The sequence below is a fragment of the Capricornis sumatraensis genome, chromosome 1 (genome assembly GCF_032405125.1).
Source record: "Capricornis sumatraensis isolate serow.1 chromosome 1, serow.2, whole genome shotgun sequence".
NCBI lineage: Eukaryota > Metazoa > Chordata > Mammalia > Artiodactyla > Bovidae > Capricornis > Capricornis sumatraensis.
Genome location: NC_091069.1, coordinates 6,165,347 through 6,184,676, shown reverse-complemented (window position 1 = coordinate 6,184,676; position 19,330 = coordinate 6,165,347). Strand labels below are relative to the sequence as shown.

The following is a 19,330-nucleotide window of genomic DNA, read 5'->3' as shown; positions in this document are numbered from 1 at the left end:
TCAATTCCTTCGGCTTTTGGTATGAGGGCTTCCCTTGTGGCTCAGCTGGTAAAGAATCTGCCTGCAATGCAGGAGACCTAGGCTTGATCCCTGGGTCGGGAAGATCCCCTGGAGAAGGGAAAGGCTGCCCACTCCAGTGTTCTGGCCTGGAGAATTCCATGGACTCTATAGGCCCTGGGGTCACAAACAGCCAGACATGACTGAGCGACTCTCACTTTCACTTTGCTGTGTGAACCATCTTCTAGTTTCTCCTAGCCTCTCTTCCACCCCATCACCTCCCCGTCCCACCTCCCCATCCGTCTACATCTTCCTCGTCCATCCATTCACCTGCCCACCCCTAATCCAGCTACCTGTCCACCCACCCATCCTTCCATCCACTTAACAGTATCAGTGAGCAGCCCATAAGATGAACTTGGCCATCATAGTCCCTGCTCACATAAGCTCACAGCACAAAGGAAACAGTATCTGCGAAGCGCAATAAAACTCACATCAGAAGCTGTCCAGTTCACAGTGTCAGATACAAGTTTTCCATAATTCTAGTTTTTTTTTTACTGGAAAGCTTGAGTTTTATCACTGGCAACAAATATTCAGTTTTCCTTGAAGTGACAGGGTCACTTCATTTTCATGCAAATCATGGCCAAAAACCCAAGTCTGAATTGGCCTTGTTTTATCTGTCAGTCTTTCATTCAGGTACGAATGATGGTTTATGAGAAGAGTGGCTAATTTAGCTAGTAACTCACTTGGGCATGCAGCAGAAATGCTTCGTGTATATATCACATTTTGTATTCAAGAGTTGGGGCTTGATTGCTGGCTCAGTGGCAAAGAATCCACCAGCGACTCAGGAGACACAGGTTCAATCCCTGGGTCAGGAAGACGCCCTGGAGGAGGGTGTGGCAACCCACTTTAGGATTCTTGCCTGGAAAATCCCATGGACAGCGGAACCTGGTGGACTGTAGTCTATAGGGTCACAGAGTCGGACACAGCTGAAGTGACAGCATGCACTCAAGAGTTGAGATTTAACAAAAGTGAATCGTTTTCTACTGCATTTTCAAGACCACCCTTAAGCATCTGTTAGCTGCCTCTGCCTTAGACGCAGGCCATTGGAGACTCTGTCTTCTGACAGTGCCCTGTCCTTGCCAAGGCTCCCTCCCATGGGCTGCTCTCCTGTAGGTGTTCATTGAAGACATCAGCAAGGAGTTTGTGGAGGAGTTCATCTGGCCGGCCATCCAGTCCAGCGCGCTGTACGAGGACCGATACCTCCTGGGCACTTCTCTCGCCAGGCCCTGCATCGCCCGCAAGCAGGTGGAGATAGCCCAGCGAGAAGGAGCCAAGTATGTGTCTCACGGCGCCACGGGAAAGGTGAGGCCAGGGTTTGTGGCTGGGGAGGGTGAGGATGCAGGGGCCTGCCAGGGGGACGTGGCCAACCAGGCCTGATGGGCGGTCCTCGAGCAGTTGTTAGTTCTCCCCCAGAACAGTCTGCTGTGCCATGGACTGGCCCGCCCAGCATGACTAAGGGGACTATGTGGACAGACTGGCCCATCCACTCCAACAGGAATGTTTCCAGCAGCAAGTCAGGGACAGCTCCACTCTGCGCCCCAAGTGTGTGTCTCCCATGTTCCTGCTGTGGTAGAAGCTGTGTCACCCCATTTTTGCAAACCTGCGTCTGAGGCTCAGGCTCATCTTTTTCTTTTTTCATGCCTAGTATTAGTTATTTCAAAACTATTATAAAAGATGAAAACCCATCAAATATCCATAAATAGGGGGTTGGCTGCATAAATAACACAATGGTTTGCAATATAGTCATGAAAAGGCACGAGCATGATCACCCAGAATGCATACAGTAAGTGAAAAAAGGCAGGGTGCACAATTGTATGATACTATATACTACATTTTGCATAAGAAAGAAATACTGGGAAGCTACATGGAAACTCTCCACAGTGAGTGGAAGGGGCAGGAATGGAATTGATGTCTCTGTTGTGTTTGTTTGTTTTTTTTTTTTTGGCTGCGCTGGGTCTTCATTGCAGAGCGAGAGCTTAGTTGGCTGCAGCATGTGGGATCTTAGTTCCCCAACCAGGGATGGAACCTGAGTCCCCTGCACTGCCAGGTGGATTCTTAACCACCAGGGAAATCCCTCTTAATAACGTGTTGCATAGATCTGATTTTGAAAACTTCAAGGTTGAATTTAAAAGATAAAATTCACTAAGCCATCTATCTCGAGAAACTGAATGCAGATGGAAAGAAATGAAACTACTGTGTGTCCAGTCTGTGACGTCATCACACAGAAGAAAGTATTCCAGTGTGAGCTCAGCACATAATATTCCACTGAACAGTAGGCTATGTTCTGAGGTGGACATCTGGCCAAGGTCACCGTGGGAGTCGCTGTGCAACGCGGTGGACAGGAGGCCACCCGTTCCCAGAGGGCTTGAGTCCCAGCTGTGTGACCCTGAGTAAGGCCCTTGCCTTTCCTGAGCCTCAGGTTCTTCACTTGCAAAGTGGAGAGGAGACCCTGTCTTTGTTTCCAGGGCAACCGCATTACAGACTGTGCGGTGTAAACACCAGGAACGGAGCCTCTCTGGAGGCCAGAAGTCCAAAACCAAGGTGTTGGCAGCCTGAAGGTGCTAGGGAAGGGTTCCAGGCTCTCCCCGGCATCCTTGGCTTGTGGGTGCACCACCCCAGGCCTCCATCCCCACGCGCCATCTCCTCGGGCGTCTTCACATTTGCCTTCCCTGTACATGTCCGGTTCTGTGTCCAAATTTCTCTTTTATCCCAGGACACCAGTCATACCCACCCTAATGACCTCATCTTAACTGGATGATGTCCGTAAGACTATTTCCAAATAAGGTCCCGTTCTGAAGGGCTGGGGGTGGGGGTTGGGGGGCGGTTAGGGCTTCACCATATTTTTTTCTTTCTTTCTTTCTACCTTTTGTGGGGACATAGTTCAATCTGAAATACACCTTCTCCTTCCGGCCCTTGTGTGCAGGAGGGCGGACAGAAGGGGGACCCTGGGGGTATAAAACAGGAAGAGCCCTCAGCACTGTGTCCCGCGGGTGACAGACTCAAGAAACAAAATTCCTAACCATGCCCGCGGCCTTTGGGCAGTGTTACTGGAGACTCTGGGGCTTCCTTAGTAGCTCAGGTGGTAAAGCGTCCGCCTGCAATGCAGGAGACCCAGGTTCGATCCCTGGGTCAGGAAGATCCCCTGGAGAAGGAAATGGCAACCCACTCCAATATTCTTGCCTGGAGAATCCCATGGACAGAGGAGCCTGGTGGGCTGCAGTCCCTGGGATCGACTGAGCGACTAACACCCACACACACTGGAGACTCTCGAGCTCTCAGCGGACACCCCGCCAACAAGGATGGGGTGCTCCAGCACACACGTCCTGATCGGACGCGGCCCCCCACCCGAGGCAGTGCAGGGTGGAGGGGGCAGGCCCTGGCTCAGTGTGACAGTGAGTCACACTCAGATTATGATGGACGAGGCGCCGTTCGGGGGTGGCCTTGGCGAGCAGCCTAGGACTTCCCTGGTGGCTCAGACGGTAAAGCGTCTGTCTACAATGCGGGAGACCCGGGTTCGATCCCTGGGTTGGGAAGATCCGCTGGAGAAGGAAACGGCAATCCACTCCAGTACTATTGCCTGGAAAATCCCATGGACAGAGGAGCCTGGTAGGCTATAGTCTATGGGGTCTCCAAGAGTCGGACACGACTGAGCGACTGCATTTTTATTTTGCCAAACAGCGCCCCCACCAGGCGGCGCCGGCTCGTGTGTCTGGAAGCTCACTCGTTCGCCTGGTGCTCAGTCAGCAAGCTTGTGCGGGAGTCTGTGAAGGGTGCGGTGCGCGCCAGGCTCCTCTGTCCACGGGGATTCTCCAGGCAAGAAATACTGGAGTGGATTGCCGCTTCCTCCTCCAGGGGATCTCCCCGACCCAGGGATCAAACCCAGGGCTCTTGCACCACAGGTGGCTTCTTTACCACTGAGACACCAGGGAAACCCATCAAAGCAGTTTAGGTTCATTGTCTTTAAAATAAGGCCAATTTTATTTTAAGAGAGTCTGTGGCATTTCCAACTTTTCTAAGTTCAACGGTGCCATGGTGGCGGGGCCTGGAAGCGTTACGTGTTGGGGACGAGGTTGGCAGATGAACTCTCTAGCACTGTCCCACCTGGGAAGCCATTCCCAAGCTGCCTGTGAGCTAGTCTGGCGGGCTACTGTCCATAGGGTCACAAAGAGTCAGACGCTACTGAAGAGGGACATGGCAGCCCACTCCAGTATTGCCTGGGAAATCGCATGGACAGAGGAGCCTGGTGGGCTACAGTCGATAGGGTTGCGATGAGCCAGACATAATTGAGCACGTAAGCCCACAGGTGGAAACGGAGGCCAGCACTTGTGTGCGTTTCTCCATTTGGACACAAGAGGGCACCAGAGGCCCAGGTTTGCGGCCTTCCTGGGCTGACCCTGCAGGGAACCTGTTTTCCTCTGGTACTGCAGGGCTTGGGCTCTGAGAATACTGTCTGCGGTAGTTTTGTGGCCTCTGGAGATCTGGGGACGGTCCTGCAGTTCAGTGTCCATTAGAGAGTCAGATTTGAAACATCACTGGGGGCTCCAAGACCAGCAGCAAGGCCACAGGGGACGGGGGGCCCTGTCTGCCCTCCACCCCAACAGCTCCCATTTCTTCTGGGGGTTGATGGGCATGAATTACTCCCATGCCTTGGTTTCCCCTTGTTTACATGACCTGGGAAAGCCCCCAGCAGCCTCTGAAGACAGATGCCTACAAGAGGGAAGAGATTGGGGAGAAGCAGGGAGGCCTGGAGGGTTCCAGAGGATGCCAGGCGTGAGACGGGGTTGCTGGGGAGAGAGGGGCCACCCACCTGCAGGGGCTGGTGGTCTGTTTGCCAGCCCCCCGCCCCAGGACGGGGGGTATCATGACTCGAACACGTGAGATGAGCACCCAGAGTGAGCGACGCAGCCGCAGAAGGCTGGCAACCCAGAGTCAGATCCACATGGGACCACCTAAGCCAGAACTTTCCGCAGGTTGGGCAGTGGAGAGACCCAGGGCCTCGGGGCCCTCATTCCAGCCTCTCTCATGCGCTGGCTCATTGACTCCGCCCACTGAACCCTTACCCAGCACTGGCTTTCCTCCATGCCCTGGAATGTCCATATGGACAAAGCCAGTTCAGTCGTGTCCGACTCTGACCCCATGGACTGTAGCCCACCAGGCTCCCTGTCCATGGAATTCTCCAGGCAAGAATACTAGAGTGGGTTGCCATGCTCTCGTCCAGGGGATCTTCCTAACCCAGGGATCGAACCTGCATCTCTTGTGTTGGTGGGCGGGTTCTTTGTCACTAGCACCGCCTGGGAAGCTCGTATCGGGGACTAACCCAGCAAGGGGTAATGGTGGCCCTGAGGCGTCAGAGAGAACAGGAGTCAGCAGTGATGTCAGGCAGGAAGGGCACCCCAGGCTGTAGGAACAGCTTGTGCAAAGACCCGGAGGCCCGAGATGGCTTCCCTGCCCAGGCCCAGCCCACGTGGCACCTGGTGCAGAGAGGGCTGGGGCCCGCCCCTTCACAGCCCTTCGGGGACTCTGATCCCTCCCCGCCAGAGGGCTGCACGGGAGCTGGGGTGGCCCTTCCTGAGCCTCTTCCCTCCCTCCCTCCCCTGGTTTTGGAAGAGGGGCCTGGGAATAGGAGCCGCAGGGCCGTGGGCAGCAGTTTTGTAGACAGCGCCATCTGTGTGGCTCGTCCAGGAGCAGATGGGAGGGCCCCGTGCAGTCCCCAAGGGCACACCTGCACTTGCGCACGTGTGTCCGTGCGTGGACACATGGCGGGTGTGCAGGATGTGATATACCTCCCGCCTTGGCCCCCTGGAACCTGCCAGGGCCTCCCTGGGGCTGGGGGTCCTGGAGTTAGGAAGGGGAAGGACTGGACAGGTCTCAGAGCCTGTCTGGGACAGTTTTCAACTCTGGCTCCTGCGAGGGCATCTGGCTCGGGAACAGATGGGTGTCCCCACGGCGATCCTGTTAGGCAGACCCCAGCCAGACATGCCGGTCCAGGGAAGCACAAGCCACCATTGTGCTGGGGAAACCTGAAGCCCTGGAGGAATAATCACCATGATATGCAACACTGGACCATATGCTTTACGAGTCTAAAGTAAGCCTGCCTCTAATCAAGTACCACCGCCGCCGCTCCAGGAACTGCAGCCCACTGGCCCTTGAGCAGGCATTACCACCTGTGCCTCAGTTTCCCCATCCATGTTGTTATTTGATGTTCAGTCTCTCAGTCACGGCCAACTGTTTGCAACCCCATGGACTGCAGCACGCCAGGCTTCCCTGTCCTTCACTCTCTCCCCGAGTTTGCTCAAATTTACATCCATAGAGTCAGTGATGCCATCCAACCATCTCATCCTCTGAGATGGGGATAATAATGGGGCGCTGCCGTGTAAGGATTTGTGGAGTTGTGTATGGAGCTCAGCCCCGTGATCTGACGGTGAGCTGTCAGGGTGGGATTGGCGCCTTCTGGCTGTGTGTCCCTGGACAAGTGGCTCCACCTCTCTGACCTTGAATCACTTCATCTGCAAAACAGGGTTAAAAACCCCCCACTGGTGCCAGGTGGCTCTCCCATGGGAAAGCCAGCACAAAGTAGGCCCTCACTGGAGGGACCAGACGGAGGCCAATGGGGACGGCTGGTCTGGCCCAGCCCATGGGCCCGGGGAGCAATCAGAGAGGAGCAGCCTCGGCTCCTGGCTCCAAGGAGAGGGGCTGAAACCAGTATTTCCGCGTCGCCTGACAAGACTCTGGAAAATAACATGTTATTCCCGCCGCTGCCTGGCTGCGCCCGTGCAGTTTTCACAGTAGGCAAGAGGTCCCTCTGTTATTTCCACAGCGCTTAAGCCTCCCTCCAGGCCGCTGAGTTGATGGGGGGCAGGCGGGTGGCTGGAAGCCATTGTCTCCAGGGCTGGCGGGCTGGGCCCTCTCCTCCTCCCCTCGAGGGCGTAGACCACTCACCCGAGGGGGATGGGGGCAATGGGGCCCCCATGCCCCGGCTTAGGCTGGGCTCTGTGCCCTTGGACAAGCCCCTCCTACCTCTGGACCAGTTTGTGCAGAGAAGCAAAGGGCCTCGGTGGTCATCCTCATCCAACCCCTCCCCCAAACAGCTACTGTGTAGACGAGATACCCGAGGCTCACAGAGGACACGGGGCTCCCAGTTCAGTGGACACAATGCCATGAAACCCCCGGAAATGAGCTCGATCTTAGGGCCAGTGAGGCCAGGCAGGAAGAGGCTGAGGCGTGGGCAGCCCCAGGGAGGCTGCCTGAGGTCTCAGCGGAGCCAGGCCTCCAGCCCCGCAGGTGTACGCGCCGCCCCCCTCCACCCCCCCAGAGAGTGGACATACTTGATGACCCATGTGCGAGGCCTGTCGCGTTCCCAGACACACCCACCCGTGCCTGTGCACGCCGTGGCCTACAGCCCCCACCTGCCACGGTGCACCCTCACACTGTTGCACACAGAGGTCCCGATCGTCACGTCTCAGTCGCACCATCACTTGGGCATCTTGTGCGTACACATCCTGCACGTTCGAGTCCCCTCGCAGCTCGGCTCTGCACTCACGGAGACCCAGGCTCGAGTCCAGGGCAGAAAGCCCGCTCCAAGAAAGCCCAGTGTTCATCTTTTAGATGGCTTGGTAGCACCCGGTTCAGGAGGGGAGAGCCTGTGCGGGACAGGAGCACCCAGGGGGCACCGTCGAAGGTCGCCCGGCACTGCCTCTCCCCTGACCCCTCCCAACCAGTCCCCATTCTGTGGCTCCTGAAACCCCCTGTTGTATGTTTCAGGGGAACGACCAGATCCGGTTTGAGCTCACCTGCTACTCGCTGGCCCCCCAGATCAAGGTAAGATGTTGCTTCTCTCCTCTAAAAGGGTAGGTGCTGGTGGCTGAGGCCCAGGGTGGGGAGAACAGGGCACGGGGCTCACTGGGAGGTTCCCCAGACAGGGGCCTTGTGGCGGGTGGTGCCCTTCTTCCACGGAGCACTCCCTCCACTTACCCCAGCTGCAGGGGACAGCACTCTGTCCCTGACCGTTCGTCCTTCCCGGAGAGGCTGCCCCGGCACCTGGGTGGATCAGGCACTGAACGGAAAGACGAGGCCGCCCTTCCAGCAGCATCCTTGTGGGTCCACGCCTACCTTCCCACGTGCGGACTAGGACCATTCTGGGCTGATTTCAGGGCTGCTCACAGCCCTCCACCCTGGCGGGAGCCCCCCAGCTCAGGCCCCCTCCTTCTCGGCTGCCTGAACCAGACTCCGGGTTCTTTGATTCCTTCCTGGGAGGGGGAAAAGCAGGCCCAGGCCTCTGGGCATCTAGTGAACAGAGCCCACAGCAGAGCTGCACTGCGCGCTGCAAATGCATGTCCCAGGGTGATTATTTCGATTTTTCTCGTGGCCCTGTCAAAAAACCAAGATGAAAAACAACAGGTAATGTCATTTTAATAATATGTTTTATTGAACCTTATATCCAAAATGGTGTCATTCAACATGTTATCGATGTTGAAATAGTTTACATTCTTTCCGTACGAAGTCTTTAAGAGCCGCTGTGTGCTCTCCACTTAGAACCAGGACCAGTCACAGTTCAGGCCTCCGAGGCCACGTGTGGCCCCTGGCTCCCACTTTGGACAGTGTGGGTGGGCGTGGCTCCAAGCTTCTTTGCAGCCACTTCCAGCTAAAGCTACAAAAGATGTGCCCTTCCCAAGTCCGCAAGGGGCCCTAAGGGCTTTCATTTTTTTCTTTTAAGTGGAACCTCTTTCTCTGTCTCTTTAACCAATCAGCCAGCAGCTGCTTAGGGGGTGAGAGTGGCCTAGAGGTGAGCAGTCATAAGCTCTAGTGATCTGCTTTGACCCCAAACACCAGGAGGCAGAGAAGCCCCCAAACATAAGCTGCGTGTTGATGCTGCAGGTGTGTGGGCCTGGGGCCTGGCCTGACCCCGACTCTCTGTTCCCACAGCAACTTGGGGGGTCAGGGTGTCTGGTTTCTGGGTCTTTGTCTACAGAAGCCAAGCCCAGGGGTGGAATGGGGCTTGGTGATGGGGCCCCAAGCTGGTCTCTGGGAACCAGGATGAGGCCAGAGGGTGCTCTGCCCAGGCTCTGCTCATTCCAGGACTTGGGTGGGGGGCACAGCCACCCCAGCCCCACCGGCACCCCCAGCCTAGAAATCAAACCAGCTTCTCCATCTAGATGACACCTCCCCACCTCCAGTTGAGCAGAGGCCTGGCTGGCTTCAAGGCTGAGTGGGGGTTCTTCTTGGGGGACCTGTCCCTGACCCTCCACCCCCAGGCTGGTAGAATGAGTTCTGTGCCTCCGGTCATGCTCCAGTTCCCCTCCTTTCCCCCACCCAGAGCAATCCTGGGGGTGGGGGGTGGGAGGGTGGCAGGAGGGGTGGGTCGGAGGATGTGCTTGAGCCCCCGCAGGGCCAGGCTGGGTGGCTTTAGTCACCAGGAGCGGGGGGGCGCCCTGGACCTCTGGACAGGAGTGCATCGAGAAACGTGAGGCTTGTCTGGTTCAAACCCTCATGTCTCAGTTGGGGAGACTGAGATCCAGAAGGGCAGGGACCTGCCTGGGGACACGCAGCCATTCTGCCATGGAACTCAAGCTTTCTCCGAAACCACCCTCTGGGATGGCAGGCTGTGTCCCTCCCCTGCCTAAGGGGGTCCCCTGCCCGCCGACCTTCCTGTGGGCTACACGGATCCCCCCACCCAGGCCACCGGTGGACCCTCAGGCCCCTTATCAGAGAAGGTGGCTCTGCAGCTTCAGCACCTGGAGGAATCAGCAGGCCTGACTCCTTGTCTCGTGTCCAGGTCATCGCTCCCTGGAGGATGCCCGAGTTCTATAACCGCTTCCAGGGCCGCAACGATCTGATGGAGTACGCGAAGGTAAGGCCGGACTCCGCCATCACCCCGGCCCTCGTCCAATGTCCCCCCCCCAGGCATGTCTCTCCAGAGGTTCGAGGCTGGGGCTGGTACCCGTGCCTGGGGACCAAACCTCAGCCCTGGTGCCCTCCCCCAGCACCTGTTCCCTGGGCCAGCCCCACAGAACTAACTGTGGTCCTCGCCAGGACTGAGCATCTCTCAGGTCACCCCGCCGCCCCTCCCCCCCGCCCGACCCCAGTCTACCCAGCGGGAGGACACCAGTGCCCCTCCGCTTCCCGCTCAGCTTGGCACCTCTGCGGTGTGTGTCACTCAGACGGGGCTGTGAGCGAGGCTGTTCTCTGCCCCTAATTACCTGACTAATTGTCCCCGGTGCTTTCGCAGGAACAAGTAGGTGCTCCGAGGGCCAGAGGCAGACAAAGGCTTCTGCAGCACCAGCCCTTTTTGAAGTACAAGTTGCGAGAAAACAGATTAGAAGTTTTGCATCGAGATCCTTAGCCACTCCCCAGGGTACCTTTCTTTTTAGCGACTCGGTGGCAGCGCTTGACAAACAGCCTCAATCAATCAGACAGGGGAAAGCAACCTGGTGCACGCACCAGAAAATTGCTCGGGTTTTTAAATAGCAGTCGCCAGGGCTGGCTGTGAGCTCTCGCTGCAGCCAAGGTGCCGCGTGGCGGGGGACGCGGCGGGGACCCAGCCCTGCCCCTACTGTCAGCATCCCATTAAGACCTGGAGAGCTCCGAGGAGAGATCTCCTCGACCATCTGTTGTTTTATTATTAAAAGGGGAGTTTACAAGAGCAAGCCCATATGTTGCCAAACAAATTTCCAAATAGCAGAGCTATTAAGGGAACGGGGTTAGAGGCTTTCTTCCCCTCCTTGGTCTCCTTGAGGATACAGAATCTGAAGCACGTTTTATCTTGAAGAATAATGAATCTGGAGCCCCGGCCCATCCCTGTTCTCACGCCAGCAGTCGTGGTTGGAGAAAGGGCTGACCCATAATGCTGTCCTTCGTTTCTGTGAAGCTCCCAAGCAGAAGCAGCTCCTGGGTTTTGCCAGAATTTCTGAAGTCATTGTTTGTCCCAAGGCTCTTGGCTCAGCTTCTGTCTTAAATAACCTTTTAAACAGGAAAGTTTGCCCTGGCGAGAGAGTCTGGGTCGCCACCACTGAGCCTCCCTCAGAGGCTGGTATCAGAATCGAGCTCTGAAAAATCTGACCACGTTCTAGAATGATGGCCGTGTCTCTGCACCCGGGAGTGACCAGAATAATTGAGCAGCAGCCAGACTCTGTCCAAAACTCAGAGCCACGCAGCTGCTTCAGCTGAGACAAAAATCAATGGGGCTTTGAAAAAGCCCTGCTTTTGAGACCCGTTAAGTCGCCCAGGCCACAAGGTGCTGTAGGGAGACTCATGGCAAACATGCATTTGTATCACTCTCCATCTCCCCCCACCCAAATCCATCATCCAACGGGAAAACCACTCAGAATCACCCCATCCTTATCACTGTCACCATAATTCTTTTAAAGCCAACGTGCAAGGTCGGGTCCAGAAAGCGGGGCATCGTCTGTGTACAGGCAAGAGGCAGTTTTGTTTTTTGTTGGCAGTTGTATCCAGAGTTTCCGGGGTGTGGGTGTGTGTGTTGGCGGGGAGCTCAGGACAGAGAAGGGAGGGGAAACAAGCCTCTTTGGTTGAGGGCCTCTGTTTGGCATTTGTGTGTGTCTCCCTGCCGAGGAAGGGTTGCCGGTCCTGTTCTTCTCTCTTTGCTCCAGCAGAGCCCCAGTGGGAGAGAGAAAAGGCAAGAGTGGTTCCAAACCACCCCCCAGAAGAAAGGCTCCAAGGAACCTGCCCACTGGCTTTCTCAGCCCCCAGCCCGGGGAGTCTCCTCTGCGGGGATTTCAGCCCAGTTGGCACAGACAGGGTCCTGGTCCCCACACCGGGCCTTCTCTGCCTGGAGACAGAACAGGGCGAGCATGTGGATTTGACTCTGGGCACCTCTGTCGGGCAAGGAGCCCCCGACATTGATCAGCCTCGAAGTGAAGTGTTCCGTTCACCCATGTGGTCTCCACTGAGGAGGATGCAGATTTTAGAGTGGATGTGGGCTGTTGCTTTAAAAACGGAGTTTCTTGGTAAAACTGGAAAAAATATCCAGAAGGTTTAATCTAATTTATTTTGAAATTGTAAGGTGGTGAGGAAGAAAACAGCAGGTCCCTGGAGGAAGCCTCTAGAATCTTAGTTGTGGGTATGAGCTGAGCCAGGGCAGAGAGCTGTCCGGAAAGATGGGGTACTGCTAGTGGAGACTGGTGGGACCCACCTAGGCGAGGTGCTGGAAAGGGGGTCTAGGAGGCAGAGTGGAAGTCTTGCTGATTTACAGTGGCTGGGCTAGGCTGGCTTACCTGTCTTCTGTAGCCGGTGTACCCGGGAGAAGCGAGCAGGATGGTATCCTGTGCTGGATCCAACCAGGTGTCAGCCTGGGTGGCAAGGGACAGCTCAGGAAGCAAAGATGTCTTTAATACCAAAGACCTTCAACGCGTCACCCACAGCCTTTCAGGCCCAGGGTCTCCAGGGGGTCTGCCCCTAAACAAAGAATTGGATCATTTGGGAAGCAAAGCATCATCAGATGGAGGGTTACTCCTCTTCAGGGCTGCAGGGTGGTGCACGTGGTGACCACAGGCAGCAGAGGAGACGTGGGCCCAGGAAGTGCCCAGCCACACCCTGGGAACAAGTGTCCTGAACCAGAGGCTTTCATAGGCGCCTCTTGCTTCCTTGGATGAGCATTAAGCACCCCCGTGGGTGCGCATGCCTTGGTCGAAATCCACAATGAAAACTGGGTCCATTCCACTTCCCAGCTTATAGGGTGGCAGTCCACGGACGGTGCTGGGAAACCCTCAGCACCTGAGGTGTGGACTCAGAATCTTCTGGAAGAAACCTCCAAGGTCAGCATGCACTCCACAGCATCTCGGACACTGGGTCTTAGAGTCTCTACCTGGGGGTGTTCAGAAATGGGGCCATCACTCCCCAGGCCAGCCTGGGGTGGGGAGAAGGAGACTGTGGGGGCAGGGGGCGGTCCAGGGTCTTGTTGGCCTGGGAGCCAGAGTGTGGGGGTGTCTTTGACTTTGAAAGGAAACCGAGGCAAGCAGGCCTGACCCTCATGTCCTTCAAGCTGCCTTGTGCCAACACTGTCTTACCTGTGTTGTCTTAACCTCTTACCTGCAGCAACATGGAATCCCTGTCCCAGTCACCCCCAAGAGCCCGTGGAGCATGGATGAGAACCTGATGCATATCAGGTAAGATGGACCTGCCTGTCCACTGCTCCTCCAGGCCTCGGTGAGCACCCACCCGTCTGGATCATGATGGAGGGGTGACCCACCGACCTGTGGTCCCCGCCCTCATGGACGGAGCCCGGCGGCCTCAGGGAGGGCAGACCGCCTCTTGTTGGTGTGTCCCTCTGTTCCTCCTGCACTGAGCCCCCTCCTCTGTCTTCCTTCTTTCTCCCCTGCAGCTACGAGGCTGGAATCCTGGAGAACCCCAAGGTAATCCCCCGTTCCCCCGAGCCCACTGTCTTTTGGTTTTGGCTGCTCCATGCCGACACGGTCTGGTGTGTTTGTGGCCTAATTTGAAATTTCACGGGGGGCCGGGCATGGGGCTGGGGCTGAGCCCTGCCTGTGTTCCCCGACCCTCCCCACCGGGCCCCCTGTCGCCCGCCCACTCCTCACTGCGTTTTTTCAGATCCTCCCCTCTCCCCGGCGCCCTTTTTTTTTCTTAATTGCTGCCATGATGAATAGGGGACGGAAATATTTCAGGGAACGGAGAGTGCGATTGTGAGACAATAAAGAAGCAATTAGGCAGATGAGACACTTGTGGGAGGGCCCAGTCTGTGCCCACCAGCTCTCGGGCTGCCTCGGCCGCTGCCACAGGGGGAGATGGCACAGATCGGAGCCTCGAGACCCGTTTGTCTGGGCCTGGGCTCCGCACACGCCAGCCCGCCCGCCTTGGTCCCAGGTCCCCAGCCTCCCCGGCTGGCTCCCTCTGGACCTCGGGGCCCTGTTTGAAGTTAAGGTTTTTCTCTCTTTTGGGGGGGTGGAGGGGTTCCTTTGTGTCTCCCCCTGCCCACTGTGGAAGATGGGGGAGGCAGGATGAAATCTATCCTGGGAAGAAAGAAAAAAAAATCTCTTTGTCCCCCCAGGGACTGTCTCCATTCCCTGGCTGATTTGGGGGTGGGGTGAGCTGGGGGTGGGCAGGGGCGGTGTGCAGCTGGGCCAGGGCGGTGGGGGGGGTGCGGGGGTGGGGGGCGGCACACGATCTAGGAAGGCCAGCTGGAGAGGATGGTTTGGGCGAGGGTGAAGTGAGCCTGGTCCTGGGGAGAGCTCCCCATGGGGACCGGGCCCTCTGGATCGGTATTGGCAATAATCTAACCTATACCAGGGGCTGTTTCTGGAGCTAAACCTGGGGTCTGCATTCTCCTCCGCTCTGAGCCTCCTTGTGTCCTGGGGGAGGAAACTGAGGCCCAGAGGAATGACCTGCCCTCCCAGAAGCCTCCGGTTCCCCGATGGCCCGCACACCTCCCCTCCTCACCCTCTCAGCCCTCAGCCCAGCGGTGTCACTCAGCAGAGCCCACACCCTCGTCCCCTGGGGGCTGATGGCCCCACAAGGCCACTGCCTGCTGGTCACAGGCTTTTCCAGTTCATGCTTGGCTGACCCCATGACACTCAGGCCGGCCACCCCTAATTAGCCAGTCAGTCAGCGCCCCGGGGGCTGGGGGAGGCTGAGCGGAGCCCAGCGGCTCCTCTGGCAGCCATGACATTCTCACCTTACTGCCGGGGTGCAGGTCCCTTCCCCTCTCAGGCCTCCTTTCTAATGAGGACAAGGAAGTGCTAGCCAGTGTATTTTTCAGGATTCTACCCCCTAGTCAAGTGGGAAGGTGAGTGCGTGGCTCCCAGAGACCTGGGTCTGATGACTCCTGGCTTTGTTTCTATGGCTGTGCAACCTTGGGTGAGCTGTGCAACCCCTCTGAGCCTCTGGCTTCTTATGCAAACAGCTGCACAAGGCAACCCCTGCCTCCTGGGATGCGAAAGCCCTTGGTCTGTCCTGGCGCGGGGCCCAAGGCCTCAGCCGTGGAACAGGGGTCGCACCCCCCACTCCTCCGGCTGGCTAACCTCTTTTTGGGGGAGGAAGGAGATGAGGTTCTTCTCTCAGGAGTGGATGCTCTGCTCTGCCCTCCCCAGGGGGAGTGGGGAGACCACACTCCCGCTGAGAAGTGCAGGGCCAGGCCGAGGGACCCAGGGGCTGGCCCACTCCAGCTCCGCTTTCCCAGGCCGCCCTGCTGCAGGTGGGGGCCAGGGCAGGCAGCCCCTTGCCACCAGTAGGTTCCAGGGGCCCGGGTGGGTGCTCTTCCCCAGAGTGGAGGAACTCTGCCCCCTCTGGAGGCACTGGGGAGACCGAGCTCAGGGAACCAGTGGCCCCCTCCCTCCCCACCCCCCCGCTCCCAAAAAGCCTGAGGCCTGCCGAGGGGAGGGTTTGAAGGCAGATGGTGGAGCCATTTTCTGCCTCCATGAGGGCTGATTGAAGGGCAATGAGGCAGCTAATGCGAAGAAAGATAGAAATTTACTTGCTTTAACTTCATACGGCCCACAGTGAAAGAGTTCATTCAGTCGCCGGCCCGCCGCATCTGATGGATGAATAAACCATTTGCCGCATTGATCATGCCTCTACATCACGGTTTACTTCATGGGCCATTTGCCTCCAATTTCTCCTTCTCAGCCCTGTTTCATGCTTTCTTTCGCCCTCTCCCCATCCCCCGTCCCTCCCCACCAACTCTCTCTCTCCTTTTTTTTTTCTTCACTCTCTTCCCTCCCCCAACACCCCCACACCCCCAACCCGAGATGACATTGGAAGTGAGCCCTCCCGCTGGGATGGATAAATAGGTGGTATTGATACTCAGCAACAAACTATTTGTCATTTGAACTGGGCTTTTAGGAAGGCAGAGTAAAAAGAAGGCAGGCGTGAGCCACCACCTCGGAATGCAAAGCAAATGTCACTTTATTTCTATTTAGTTATTTTATTTAATCGGTGCTGTCAGGGTGTCCTGCTTCCCACTGCAGAGAGAGTGGGGATGCCGGATTCGCCTGGTCTTCCCGCCTCCTCTCTCCTCCCGAATGCACTCTCATCCTGTTCCATTCTCGTCGTGTTCGTGGCTCCGGTTAAGTGCGGCAGGAGAAAGTGACAAGCCCCAGGTCCAAGTCTGAAGGCCCAGTGCGGGTAGAGGTGGGAGGCAGGAGAGTTCAGATGGAGGGGCTGGGGTCTGAGCCCAGGCAGGCAGCTCGGAGTTCAACCCGGGGCTGGCCAGTCAGTGAGGCGCCCCCGGCAGGTGGGGAAGGACCTGTGGAGTCCTGTTGGTCACCCAGAGGCCCCAAGCCCTGGATCACTTTGCCTTTTGGCCGAGGATAGCCCTGGTCCCAGGGAAGGTGGTGGTTGGTTAGGCCTGGGGAGCCGGGCATGTCTGTGACCATATCCCTCGTGCTGTCTCTCAACAAAGCAGCTGGGAAACAATGGCGGGGTGGTGGTGGAGAGCAGCGGAAAGAGCACTGGACAGGGGCTCTAGAGTCCTCGGTCTGACTCCCACACTGGGGGGCGGGGCAGCGTGATGGGGACAGGCGGCTTCTTTGGCCTTGGTTTTTCCACCTGGCCATGGAGTCATCAGGCTGCAGGTCCTCAAGGAGGCCCCTCACCCCTCCTTGGGTCTGTCTTGGAGGTCCATTCTGGGTCCCTGCTCCTGCCCGCTAAGGGGAGACAGGAAAGGATGGCAGCTGGCCTCGAAGGCACTTTGAAGGCTCAAGGGCTTTATTCCCAGTCCCATCTGAGCCCAGGAGGAAAGCTAGGAGGATCACTATCCCTGTTTGCCCAGGACTGGGTGGTGGGGGGAGGGTCTCCGAGTCTGCAACCAGGATGGTTGGTCATCCTGACATAGAGTCAACAAGCAAGGTGACCGCAGGGAGCGACCTCAGGGTCCCAGTGGCCCCGCCTCTCTGCCCCACCCGAGCAGCTCTTCTCCGAGGCAGGTGTCAGCAGGAGGCTGTTCCAGTCATCCTGTCTCCTGCAGGGCAGGTGACAGCACCGGGCCCTAGTTGGCACCTTCTTGGATGACTTTCATGTCCAGAAAGAAATTTAGAAACTGTCTATGTATTTAAATTGTAAGGCAGTCAAAAGAAAGTGTTAGTCACTCAGTTGTGTCTGGTAGCCTGCCAGGCTCACCCCTCTGTGGGTTTCTCCAGGCAAGAGTACTAGAGTGGGTGGCCATTCCCTTCTCCAGAGGATCTTCCCAGTTGAGGGATCAAGCCCAGTTCTCCCACACTGCAGGCAGATTCTTTATTGTCTGAGCCACCAGGGAAGCCCAAGGCAGTCAAAAGCAGATATCATTCCCCCTCTCCACCTATTTTGCAGATGGGAAAACTGAGGCTCAAAGAGGTGAAGCAACTTGTCACAGCCTGACTCCCAGCTTTGGGGTGTTTTCCACCACTCTGAAATCTATCACATCACTGTTCAAGGCCTCGTGGGTTTCCTGCCCTGGGCCATGTGGCCGCTGCCACCCCCGCACAGCCTACGTCACAGCCCCGACCGTCCCGTCCGCCTCTAGTTCTTCCTCTGTAGGTGGGGGAACAATTCTTGACCTCACCCACCAGGGCTGCAGAAAACGCAGAGGAAACTGCAGATGCGAAGTGACATGGGAATGCTTGCAGGGTTTTGACAGCCAGGATTGAAGGGACTGCACTTCCCAGGATGTCAGCAGGTGGACAACAGCTGGGCCCTGGGATGCCCACGGGACGGACTTGAGCAGTCAGGCCCAAGAGCTCCCCCGCCCCCCCCCCCCGGCCTCATCGTGGCAAGGGTCCAAGCCGCAGCCTGTGGGGGTAGGGGGTTGGGGGGTGAGGGGCCTGGGGAGTTCCAGGCAGCCAGCCGCCCCTCCACCACCGCATCAAGTTGAGAAAGAGGCCCAATTTCCAACACGCCCAAGAAAAAATATACATAAAGGTTGATGTGTTTTCAAATGGGTTTTTGCTTTGCTTTTCTCTTTTCTCCCTGTGTGTATTAACCTCGGGGACCCCAGGGACGGCTCTCCTTGCCGGAGCACCTGCTGGGGTCAGGCACAGTCATTAGCTTTGCGGTCAGTGCAGAATAAACCCCAATTCCCGGTGCCGAGAGAGAGCGTGCGGGTGTGCCCACGCCCGCTCCCGAGAAGCCCACGTAGCTCCTCACTCCCCCAAAGTCACGCTTTTCCTGCCTGACTGGCTCCTCCTGCTATTCCACCTCCAGCTGTGGGGGCGTCGAAGAAAAAGATGAGATCAAGTTGAGGGGAAAAATTGTCTGATTTCTCGAGCCTTTTGTTTCCCAGGCCCCTGGAAAGTGGGGCTGGCTCCAGGTAGGGGGGCTGGGAGGCCGGCCTGCTGGCTGGACTGGCCAGCCTACGGCAAGTGCCAGCAGGACCCTGGCTCTGGAGAGGGCTGCAGGAGACTGACCTGGCACAGCTCGGCTGGGACACACTGTCCTCCAACCTCTTTCTGTCTTGTCAGAACCAAGCGCCTCCAGGCCTCTACACAAAGACCCAGGACCCGGCCAAAGCCCCCAACAGCCCGGACACCCTTGAGATCGAGTTCAAGAAAGGTAGGTGCCTGCCCAGTCAGGACTCCATGGGGTGGACTTTTCGGGCCCTGGCTCCTTGCCCCTCCTTGCCTGGGAGCCCTCTGGGCATGGCCCTCTGTATTCCTCCTGTGTTTCACGGAAGCCAGGGTTCAGATGGGGTCTTCCCAGCTACCCACTCCCCGGATGGCATAATCCATGGAAGCCTTCAGATTTGGGAGGAAAGCACCCCAGCGGCTGTCCCCTGGTCGGTGGGCACCAGGTCTGGAGGAAGCATCCTGGGGAAGTCACTCCACTTTCCTGGGCCTCAGTCCCCTCACCTGTAAACTGGGACTAAAAGAACACTCGCTGCCTCATGTTTTCACGGTACAGAGTGAGAGCTGGATGGGGTGTATCTGGCGCAGGAGTGCTCACCAAGGAGGTGCTCACCCAGTAGGAGAGCCAACCTTGAGGGCCCCCTCTGACCCCACAGCTACTCCTAAGTTAGCTGCCTGGTGCATCTTCCTACCTCCCCACCCTGGGTTCAAAGCTGCTGCCACACTTGCTTATGTTCTGATTTCCTCCTCATCTTCTCTGCAACCAACATGAAGCGTTTGCTGGCCTGGCCCAAGTGCCTGGCCTTGAGCCTGGCATCAGGGACACCCTTCCCACCCGCACCTTGCCTTGGAAGACAGAGGGGAAGGCAAGACATGCTGGGTAATGGAAGGAGCAGGACCTGCTTCAGGGTGAGGGCTCAGGATGTCCAAGGAGAGGACTTTTCCAGGAGGCTGCAGAAATCAGAGAGACTTCCTGGAGGAGGTGGCAC

The 19,330-nt window shown here is 57.2% G+C and overlaps 1 protein-coding gene across 1 annotated transcript in view; it reads left to right on the top strand.

Moving 5' to 3' along the window:
- Positions 1-19,330, top strand: part of ASS1 (argininosuccinate synthase 1) — a 51,301-nt gene that overhangs the window by 10,288 nt on the left and 21,683 nt on the right. Inside the window, exons 4-9 of the mRNA XM_068977893.1 lie at positions 1,171-1,359; positions 7,819-7,875; positions 9,830-9,904; positions 13,108-13,178; positions 13,394-13,424; positions 18,459-18,549. Coding sequence (XP_068833994.1) covers positions 1,171-1,359; positions 7,819-7,875; positions 9,830-9,904; positions 13,108-13,178; positions 13,394-13,424; positions 18,459-18,549 — 514 coding nt within the window. The remainder of the gene's footprint in view (positions 1-1,170; positions 1,360-7,818; positions 7,876-9,829; positions 9,905-13,107; positions 13,179-13,393; positions 13,425-18,458; positions 18,550-19,330) is intronic.